Consider the following 11,288-nt stretch of genomic DNA (forward strand, 5'->3'; position numbering starts at 1 on the left):
ACAAATGGTAAAATCCTTAAAAAAGAAAAAAATGTTGAGTGGTTATACTGAAATAACACTACAAGTTCATTGACTATCAATCTTTTCAATTTAACCCCTCGAAAAATTTCAACCTCTACTATTTCTTTCACTCCATCGACAGATCTTCAATCTTTTCCATTATAGTATAATCTGGTTTCTGTAATAATCTCCTATGGCGGCTTCTTCTTTGTTACTCTCACCTCTCTCGTCCGGGACTAGTGAAATGAGTAGCTATAATTTTTCTTCATTTCTTCATGGTCCAAAGCTCATATTCACTGCTAAGCCCAGAAAAACTGCGTTTCGGAGATGTGGGTTTAAGTCCCCAGTAGCTCAGAAATCATTTGACCACATACCCAAACAGTTCCGAGAAGAGAATCTTAAGGATGGATGTAAGTTTTCTTTCGTCAGCCGTTTTTATGCTTTGTTTGACTTAGGGCTTGTTAAATTTCAGCTTGTTGGTTTTGTCATCTTGGGTATTTGTTTAAGCTTCGAGTGATAGTTTTGGGTTTTCATTTTTTTTTTTTTAAATCTTTTGAGGTTTGATTTGATCATTCTTGTTTATAAATGTATGGGTTGGTTGGTGTATATGTATCATATAGTTATTGTGTTAGGAATCATGTAGATATGTTTGTTTCTCTAACAAAAATAATACCCAATCTTATAAAAGTAGGATATTAATGTGAAGTAATTAACTTTTAGAATGCATATTGATTTTGAAATTAATGAAGAGGAACCCTAATTGATATATCTTTCAGTACGGTACTACTGAAAATTATTATGGATTATTGGCTTGTGCCTTCTTTGACCTGTGCTTTTCTGCATTATGGGAGTTTGTGGCATGCAGCCCTCGGCAGTATTGGAAAGTATTATGGAAGAAATGAAGTTAAAATTTATGTTCATCGTGCTGTGTAGTTGAGTCCTGTTGTGTTCAATATTGTGTGTCAAAACATGCCATTCTCATTCTATGATGCTGAAAGTTATTTTGTGAGCACGATGAACCATCTTCAAATTAATTTGTAGCAGAAGAATTTTAATGTACATCCAAACATCATGATAGATTGACCTTGAGGTTCTAGACCCATCAATTACTACTGTTTTTTTCCCTTGTTCTAGTCTTCCTAATTACTCAGTTGTATCCCATTCTTGTCTTTATGGACTTCCCTTTTTAATTCTTTCAAATTTGAGTAGATGACTGTCGAGGAAGGAAAGAATTCTCCTTCGAAGCTGTAGGACCTAGGAGGATTACTGGGAGGGGACAGAGTCAGGTGGATTAAGGTCTTTTGACAATAATGTATGGCAGCTTTTTAAAAATGTTGTACTACAAGAGCATAAACAGAGCTCAAGGTAGAAGAACGAGTCTTTTCATTTTCCATAGACTTCAAACCTCAAGGCAGAAGAATAGAAGTGTGCCTGCTTATAATTTAGCAGCATGATTGATGCTAAGTTAATGTAATTCAACTAGCCCCTCCATATTTTATTCTTAAACTTAAAGAGAGGCCTTGAGGAGATAGCTTATTGTTTGTTTCTTCTGACAATTAAATAAGTTCAAATTTAAGTTGTGAGATGGTTGTAGCTTTTGAGCTTGACTATTAACTTAGCTTGTGTTTGTCTTGCTGTAGTGATGGACAACTACAAAAATGCACCTCAGTATCTTTATGGCCTTACTCCTTCGCAGATGGATATGTTCATGACAGAAGATAATCCTGTCAGCCGGCAGGCAGAAAAAGTCACTGAGGTTTGCCTCTGTTTACATGTTTTACTGTTCGCAACTTATATAAGTTTCTCGATGATTATGTGAAAGGTTATGTGTTCTATTCTGATGTTTGTCCCCCTCCCTCCAAAAGAGCAAATAAAAAAATAACAAAAGGTTTACGTGTCCTATTTCCGGAATTTCATGTGGGTGAGTTGAATTAAAGTTTATTATTGAAGATACTTTTAACTCAGAGTCCTTGTACTTTTTGCTACCATGTCAGGAAAGCATCTCATCATCCTGCAATTATTTAAATAACGGTGGAATGTGGAGTCTATCTGGCATGAATGAAAGAGGCCCTGCAAAGTATAGCATGAGCGTCAGCATGTACCGTGGAGGAGCTAGAGGATATGGAAGACCCAGAACCGCTCCTCCTGATTTGCCGTCTTTGCTTCTAGATGCTCGAATTGTCTATCTTGGGATGCCAGTATTACATCACTTCCTATCTCTTGCTTAGCAGACATCAATTTACTTCATTTAATATCTTTAATGTTAGTGGCTGCTGATGTTTTCATTTCTATGGTCATGTTGATTGATTGTGGTAAATGTTCGCAGATTGTACCAGCTGTAACTGAGCTTCTTGTTGCTCAGTTTATGTGGTTGGATTATGACAGCCCATCAAAACCCATATATCTATATATAAACTCTTCTGGTACCCAGGTGAATCATCTATCATAATGTAGCTTTTATTAGAGAGTAGCTCAACTCTTTGCCATTTCACTTGATGGTTTCTGTTTATCTCATAACTAATCATTCTTTTAACTTATGTCTTCTGAATATTTTCTGCCAAAAGTACTGCAAATCAGATGTCTATACAGTAAATTGTGGCATGGCATATGGTCAAGCAGCAATGCTTCTATCACTTGGAGCAAAAGGTTATCGTGCATTACAGCCAAATTCATCCAGTAAGATTCAATTCTTTCATATCCGCATGGACTCTTTATACATTAAACTATTCAAGTGCAACTATCCTGATAATAAAGCTTTCTGAATGCATATAATGCATGGCTGCTTCAACTCATGCTTAATGATTGGATCCCACATTACAGGGTTTATATCAAGCACCAAAAAATTTGCTTATAACAGTGCACAGATTTGTTTAAAATAGCTATGGATCCATATCTTGACAAATGTGCAGGAGGGGCAAATGCTTCCTGTACTTGTTTTTTTGGATTGATTGATGATTGCCAGGTTTATGCTTAATTATTGAATCTTCCAACAGAAGTATGAAAGGGTCAGGGGATTGAGTTCAACTAGTTATCACCTTATCCGAAGGACGTCTTGCCACTGTATATAACCTACTTGCACATCTTATCTTATTCAGTAGATGACTAAATTTCTGGAACTTTGTAATGGAATAAAATGTATCATGTCAGTGTCTGTTGGAAAGATACTGACTACTAGATTTTCCTTTTGAATTCTTGGAAGATAAAAGTCCTGATAGTGTTCTTTATTTAGGCTTTGGAATGTTTGGAAGACTATGAAGTGCTAAATTTGGGAAATAGGTAGCTTTAACTACAGTCACTTAATGGAGATCACTTGCACATAAGATGACAAGTTATAGATCGTAAGGAAAGAAAAATTGGACTTCAATCACTTCACGGAGATCATTTTATCTTCTTTAGATATTTATGGCAAAATTCATTAAAAATTCTTCAGGGGGGTAACCACTTAGTTTGGACTTCTATCCTGATAAATCCGTATGGAGAATTCACAGCATCCACTTAGTATGGACTTCTTTGCTACGTATATTAAATTAATGTATCCACAGAATTAGGATTGGTACTTGTTTGTTGGAATAAATTCGCTGATTCGCATCCCGAAAAGTATACTCTTAATTTTGACATCCATGGCTTATCATTGTTTCGGAATGGGTTATCCATATATTATAATTTTGAAGCCTGGGGTCTTTTATTCTTAGGTGCTTTATTTTTTGGGTAATTATATTTACAACACAGTTTTTGTTAAATGTTAACTGCACAATTTTATTGCAACGAAGTTCCCTAATATTTGCTCATTTTACTACTTAAGTCCACAATTTTTTCCGTTGCATTTTTATCCTCAACCTTCTAGTAATTTGCATATCCTGTCATCAGACACAAATATTCTAATTAATTGGATGTAAATGATAAGAAGGCGAAAAAGGTTGAGAGCACAAGAACAAAAATTTGCAAAGATTTGGAGTTTCATACAAATGAAATGTGTAGTTAGCAATAACTGTGGTGCAAATATAATTACCCTTTTTTCTACCTCTTAGGGTTTATTTTCCATTTTAAATACCTTTTAGGTCTCTCTGTCATCTATGCTTTCATTATTCACCTGAATGAATATGCAAACTAGTTGTGGCTATTTTGTTCCTCCCCCTGTAACATTTGAATGAAGTGAAGCTTTTGTAAAGAAGAAGCGTCAGATTGATTACCTGTGCCGTATTAAACTTAGCACCAAATTTTAGAGTTGATCCATTTTGAACTCTTGAAAACTGTCAAGCACTGTATCTGCAAGGGAATGATGGGCGACAGTATTTTGCTTTATGTGATCAATTAAATGTATCAGTTTTCTGTTATCACTTTCCTATTCAAACTGTTCTAGTGTTGTTAATTGTTATTTATACATTTTCTTCTTTTCTTTTTTTGAAATGGGTGGAAGGAAATTCAGTCGTCCTACTAACCCTGGTATAATATCTGATATTTCTTGTCTATCCTAATAGAGCATCATGGACTAGGGTTCATGATGGTTGTTGACTAATGTATGAACCTCAATGGAAGATAATTTATCATCCAGGTAAAAATACTTGGAAGGAAGATTCTCTTAAAAATGATTATCTTAATCTTCTCTGAAGAAAAAACTATTGCACTTTTCTTTGGCTAGTACAACTTATATTGATGAACACACCTGCCTGCAACTATCTTGACTAGATGCCACTGACCAGTAACAATTACCATTTATAATTCATGGATTGTGTGATATTCATTATTTAGTATATGAACTTTCGAATTAAAGTGTTTTAAATAATAGTATCTTTAATTTTGGTGGACTATCCTGATGTTTTTGTGTGTATAAAATTCATTCTTGAAAAGGCTGTTGCATAATGATACTGAATCGACGATGCTGCAATGTTGCATTGTGAATTCTAAATATAGAATCATGATGCGCTTGCTTCTTATCCCATTTTTCTTCACATTTGTAAATTGCAGCTAAGTTATATCTGCCAAAAGTGAACAGATCAAGTGGAGCTGTCATAGATATGTGGATTAAGGTCTCTCTCTCTCTCTCTCTTTGTGTGTGAGCGCGCACTCGCTCAGACGTGTGTTTATGCATGCTTCCCTTTTCTATTTATTGCATGTTATAGATCGATCTTTCTCCGTGCATCAGGCCAAAGAACTAGATGCCAACACAGAGTATTACCTCGAGCTGTTAGCCAAGGGAATTGGGAAACCAAAAGAAGAAATTGAGAAGGACATCCAACGTCCAAAATATTTCCAGGCAAAGGAGGCAATTGAGTACGGCATTGCTGACAAGATCATCGATTCAAGAGATAATGCGTTTGAAAAACGGGTAAATATTTTGCTAAGTTCTTTCTTTATTATTTCTCACACAGCATTTTGCCATATTAAACACAACCGCTATCCACCCTGTCAGAATTATGACGAGATGCTTGCACAATCAAAAGCAATGAGGAGAGCAGCAGGAGTAGGACCACAGGCAGCTCCCTCTGGGTTTAGGTAAATATGTATGTCTCGGGACTCTTGAATGTATGGGGACATGATCAACTCTCTCTTGGTAATACTCCATAAGTTGTGCGTTTGCTGCTCTTTTCTATATTTGTTTGCAATTACAACACAAACCAAGCTGGTCTCCACCGACTGGTCAAAGTGATGTTAGCATAAAATAATAGTTAGTTTTACTTTTTTATGTACATGTCAAATGGGAATATAGAAGAATGGATGCTTGCAGTCTTACACATTAATAGTCACTGTAATGGAATGGTGCTTTAAGTGAATTTCTTCAGCATTGTCTTCTTTGAATCTAAATCATCCTTTTTATGTCTTGAGGCAGTATGAGTTTACCCTAATAGTTCTTGAAGTAGATGATCATCTTTTATTATTTTTACAAACTGTTCTAAAAACTGAATCCTTTCAAGGGAATTACATCACAGTTTATTACAAAATGAGTAATGTTATTTATAATTAGCAATTATAGTCGTCATTTTATGTGATAGCTTATTATTTGAAGTATTGGCTCGTTATTTTGAAACAACAGAATTACAAAAAAATAATGTCTCAAATAACATGTTGTCACAGGATGATTAACTCAGTTGCTAATTATGAATACCATTATTCTTACCGAATACATGGTATGAAAAGTACGTGTACTGTCAAAATTATTGGACCATCTTGTGATAACTGATACCTCTATTAACGTTCTCAAATCTTACATACAGAAAATCACATTAACGGCAGCTTGTCAACAAATCCCACCAAGGATTAAATATTAAGCACACTCGTGAGGATCAGAAATAGGTTGTGTCCAAGAAAGGAATCGACGAGATATGACATAAACTATACCATACTGCGGTTCTTTTCACACTTCCACACTACATACGTTCCATAAATATTACTGAAGAAGCCAAGTCTTATCAAATTTTCCTTTCATGTAGCTGGATTGGGCAATACTTTCGGTTTTGGTTTAACTTCAACTTCATTCACACTGCGCACAAATATCGCATCCGGTTCATGGCTGCAAACAAACAATAGAAAATGACAAGTTAACTACCTAAATGCCAAATACAAAGGAGAGAATGATGGAAAATACAAACAATAGAATATAACAAGTTAACTATATGCCAAAACCAGTTGAAAAAGAGTAATGGAAAATAACAACTTCGTGAATGGGGAGAGGGAGGGGGAGAGAAAATCTTACGGTTTGTCTCCCTCCTCGTATGTGTAACTGGAGGCAACGGCCAACAATCTACCATCTCTGCTAAATGACAAAGCTGCAATGCTTGTTGGGTACTTTGGGTACTGCAAGATTTCATGGCAAACAAAAACGAGATAACCTCTAAATTTCATACTTGAGATGTCGAAAGCAAGAATCAGGTCTAAAAATTATTTACCTGATACAACCTCTTCTTGTTGTTGCCATCCCACACGTTGACATAACCATCACATCCTCCAGTAGCAAATGTACCATAGCTACATGCATAAATTCATAAATAAGCTAACGAAAAAGAAATATATAAATTCTCGTAAAACTATAATGTCAGACCACATTGAACTTGCTCAGCGCCAAACTCTTTTGCAAGCCTGGTGAGATCTTTAGACAAATTCAATAAAACAGAGCTTGTTTTGAAGAGGAATCAATCCAAGGATCAGGATTTATATGACACCAACTTTAGATAAAAGGACATTGATTCTCAAAGTTTTTGGCTAGATACTAATAAATCATGCATTATTAAACTAGCTATCTTGCTTTCGAGGCTAAAATTGGCTGTACAAATATCATATTGTTTGGTCCTGTATTATTTCAACCGGCAGTTTCACATTATTTGTAACTTTTAAGCAAAAAGGATTTCGTGTTTTTTTGCTTCTAGGATGTAACTAATTGTCCTGAGACACCCATTGATTGCAATCTTGAATGCATTAGGAACAAAACATCCAAGCACAATATGGGGACTTACATGGGATGAAACGCAATAGAATTTACTGGGTACACAATATCCCTTCCAGCTTCTGATTTACGATGACATTTGAATGCATATCTGCAAATTAAGACCATCAGTAAAAGGGTAAGTAGATTAGCTTCACAGACGAGTAGTGCAAAAGTTCATAAATATCGGAATATTTTTTAAACTTACATGACCTTTTTATCTTTGGGTTCGGGGAGAAAATTTATTGATTCCCAGCTGATAGTTCAGTAGTGAAATTTTCTATGCAAGACATTAAGCCTTCATTTGGTAAATATATAAGTCATTTATAAATTTGAATAGTAAGAGGAATAGTTGTAGGTCCTATGAAATATGTGGCTAATAAATGAGTAATAGTTGAATTTGAGGTTGAAATTAATTTTTTTCAATTTGATTGAAGTTATAAATGGTTTATAAATTGGTTGCCAAACAGAGGCTAAACTTGAAAACGCCTAGAAGGAAATACCTCTTTCTCATCAATGGAAAATTCTAGGATGTAGGCATATCAATGCATGTTTTACAGGAAACTCCAGAAAACATGTGATTCTGAGTGCGTGGAATATGGTATCCCAGATATGAAGTTAATGTCATGCAGTTCGAAGACTTTTGTTTTAGCACTAAAACACAGCAAAGTAAACCGAACAGGAGCTTGTAAACATCTTATAACTATAATCTACACACACTCATGAGATGCAAATACATACTTTTTGGATTGACCAGCCTCGGAGAGATCAAAAAACTCCATTGCTACCCGTCCTTCCACAGAACTAAGAGCATAACCTGCAAATGGAAGTTGCTACCAGATAAGTTGTGAAATTAGAATTCAAAGACAACTAGTTCTGTAATTAGTTGTCCCCTGAATAAAGTTACTTCTTAATCAGAACTAACCATTTCTTGTCCCAAAAAATTCTTCACTGTCTATCATAATTCTATGTTAACCAGCACATTTTGGCGCTTAAAGTCATCCAAAATAATTCAGAAAACAAAACTCTTTAATTTTAGTGACAGACATGATTCTCTCGGAAATTTTGAATAAGAATGTAAATTGTGCGTAACTATTGGCCAACATAGTATAAGAATAGGGCACAAAGCACTTTGGACCAGAACATCCAAGCAACACAAGATAAAGCAAAGACCACACCAAGCTCTAATGTATAGTAAGATAAGGAAAAAGCACCAGTTCCATTGGGATAACATCGCACGCATCTAGTTTGATACTTCAATGAAGATTCCCTCCGTTGTTCAGGTTGATTCATGTTTCGAAGATCATAAACATTTACATGTCTTCCAGCAGTGGCCACTACCAAACGATTGCCAACAAGAGACAAAGAATAAATGCGTTCAGGTTGTGTGTATGTTCCAATAAGAGAACGCTCCTGACCACTTGCACCTCTGGGGTCCCAACACTTGAGGGTTTTGTCCCAACTACCAGTAATAACTTGGCCTAAAATAACGAAAAACAGATAAAATTAAGAAATAGAACAAACATTATCATTCTAGAAGTATGCATCTGCATAAATATGATACCGAATTTCTTAAAAAATATAAAATATTCATAATTTGTTATCAACTGAAAGAAGTAATTATAATTTCTTAGAATTATATGACGTGTAGTATATTGTTTAACAATTAAAAAGTATGATTACCTAGTCACCAAAAAATCAAGCAAGTAGACATTAGCTTTTGATATTAGAATCAATCTTCACAGATGTGACATGATGCATGAATAGGTTGAGATGGATAGAGACATACCGGGTGCAACAGAAAATGGTAATATTGTTGCCAAGAAGTATGCTGTTATATTCATCAATGTTCAAGAAACATCCATCTTCTCTCAAGATGTATGTTTATTGATAGATTTATTGAGTATAATAAAGAAAGCAACCCAATTGTCTCATAATAGATGATATTGACAAGAAGAAGCTGAAGCAACTACCTAGAGTTAATTCTATTCCTTGTTATTGAAAGTTTACTCGAGAAAAAGGTTGGAAATGCATCTGATAATTCATAATAGAAGTACAGAAGGAACCAGCATTTGCAAACAATCACGATAAACTTCAAAAAGAAACACTAAATTGAGAATTATAAATATGCAAAAGCAGTGAACCTTCTACAGTGACTGAAGGGCACTTCACGAGTATCAAAACTTAACACATTCCAAAATCCTGAGTTAAGAAGCCCATAGATGCATTGTCAAAGTATATTTTGCTAACGACCCTTCTCCCTCCACAAACTATGTGAATTGTTTTATTTTCACAAGTTAAGTGAGGAGAAATATATCCATAGTTATCAGAGGACAGTGAAAAACATGTATCGAGAAGATGCCCAGTTATCCATGTATAATTTATAGCTTAAGCATGAGTTACCTCCCAGAAGAGTTTTACATTTTTTTTAGTGCATACATCGCGTTTGTATTATGCTAACCCCACCAATTCAATCGCTCAAACGCATTTCCTTTATTTAGTATTTTGTTTGTTGTCAAACTCTTTTAACATAAATAATGACAATCAGCATGAACAAAAACAGAGGATCATACACATTCGTAACAGTTTCGACAATTGGAAAACCTACCAGTTGCATATGAGTATTCAATACATCGAACTGGTGCATCGTGCCTTCCCAAGATATCCTCCCTGCTATGGTTGAACACCAGCCTGAAGCCCAAAAAGCAACATTTTTCAATGATCCATAGTAAAATGGCACACCCAAACAACCTCCTCATCATCAATCACATAGACGGATGAATTAGACAACTAATGTACACATTTTCCCAAAATCAAGTTCATAATAAATTATCATCCCAAAAAGTCAGTTAAATTCGAAACTGTAAATATGATTTTGAAGGAAATTAGCACCTAAACTGAGCTAGCATTTGAAAAATAAAACAAAAAAGTAGAATGATTCTTGAACAAAAATAGAAGCTTAATATTTGAGACATTATTAACAACTATAACCTTCTAACAGTGTGGTCAGCACAAGCAGTGAACCCTGAGGAATCGTCATGGAAGCAGCAATCAAGCACAGCACCTCCGTGCATGAACTCTCCTCTCAGTGCATTGGCACTCGCATCATACAATCGAACACTCTGATAAACAGACAAGCAAACACACATCAAAATAGAATCTAATCTCCCAAAAAAACACTAAAGAAATTCACAATCGAGATTTAAAAATGAAAAATCCAGAAAATAAAAATCAAGTGACCTTATCCCAAGACGAAACCAATAAATTGTCGCTGTGGTTTGAGAAACGGATATTTGATATGCCGTCGGTTGGAGGGCTTGTCAGCTCCCGTCCGGTCGATTGTGGCGCCGCCGTCATGATCTTTGCCCGGTGTTTTGTTACTGAAATTAGTCAACTAGATCTTGGAGAAAACTCGCGTGTGTGAATTGCGAAAAATGGCTAGGGTTTTAAGCGCAGAGAGAAAGAGGAGAGAGATGGAGGCAGAAGGGTACAATCCGCTATCCGGAATTTGAATTCAAATGAGTACTGATTCAGTGAGTGTTTGTTTTGAATAACTATTTATATATACTAGTTTCTTGCTACTTTCAATTATTTGGGAAATTTGGTGTCCACAGAAAATGTTATTTGGGAGAGTAAAATAATTTTGTGCATTTCATCCTGTGTAAGTGGTCCAATGAGACGAGTTGAGTTGCTCGACTCTTTCACTATTGAGCTCGGCTTGGTACATTTAGTGAGCCTGTCAATGCTTGCTCTAGATAATATTTTTTTTTTTTAAATAACAATTTAAATGTCAATGGACAGCCGGAGCTTAAAGCACATTAATACCAAAATATGGCGTGATAGAGAGAGGAGACTGATGATTTTACCAGTT

The 11,288-nt window shown here is 35.3% G+C and overlaps 2 protein-coding genes across 2 annotated transcripts; one reads left to right on the forward strand and one right to left on the reverse strand.

The window, feature by feature from the left end:
- Window positions 1–129: 129 nt before the first annotated feature.
- LOC111394643 (ATP-dependent Clp protease proteolytic subunit-related protein 1, chloroplastic-like) lies at window positions 130–5,790 on the forward strand. Its single transcript, XM_023020555.1, is given in 8 exon segments — window positions 130–410; window positions 1,641–1,756; window positions 1,995–2,198; window positions 2,327–2,482; window positions 2,565–2,676; window positions 4,966–5,027; window positions 5,144–5,326; window positions 5,411–5,790. Coding segments are annotated over 8 exon segments (1,137 nt in total). The 5' UTR covers window positions 130–193; the 3' UTR covers window positions 5,498–5,790.
- Window positions 5,791–6,074: 284 nt separating this feature from the next.
- LOC111394644 (mitotic checkpoint protein BUB3.1) lies at window positions 6,075–10,976 on the reverse strand. Its single transcript, XM_023020556.1, has 9 exons — window positions 10,658–10,976; window positions 10,409–10,539; window positions 10,026–10,108; window positions 8,632–8,898; window positions 8,159–8,234; window positions 7,449–7,529; window positions 6,885–6,963; window positions 6,692–6,792; window positions 6,075–6,508 (listed from the first exon to the last, which is right to left on the reverse strand). The coding sequence occupies exons 1-9, from the start codon at window positions 10,772–10,774 to the stop codon at window positions 6,421–6,423; spliced, it is 1,023 nt and encodes a 340-aa protein (XP_022876324.1). The 5' UTR covers window positions 10,775–10,976; the 3' UTR covers window positions 6,075–6,420.
- Window positions 10,977–11,288: the final 312 nt, after the last annotated feature.

Source organism: Olea europaea, chromosome 5 (genome assembly GCF_002742605.1).
Source record: "Olea europaea var. sylvestris chromosome 5, O_europaea_v1, whole genome shotgun sequence".
NCBI classification, from domain to species: Eukaryota; Viridiplantae; Streptophyta; class Magnoliopsida; order Lamiales; family Oleaceae; genus Olea; species Olea europaea.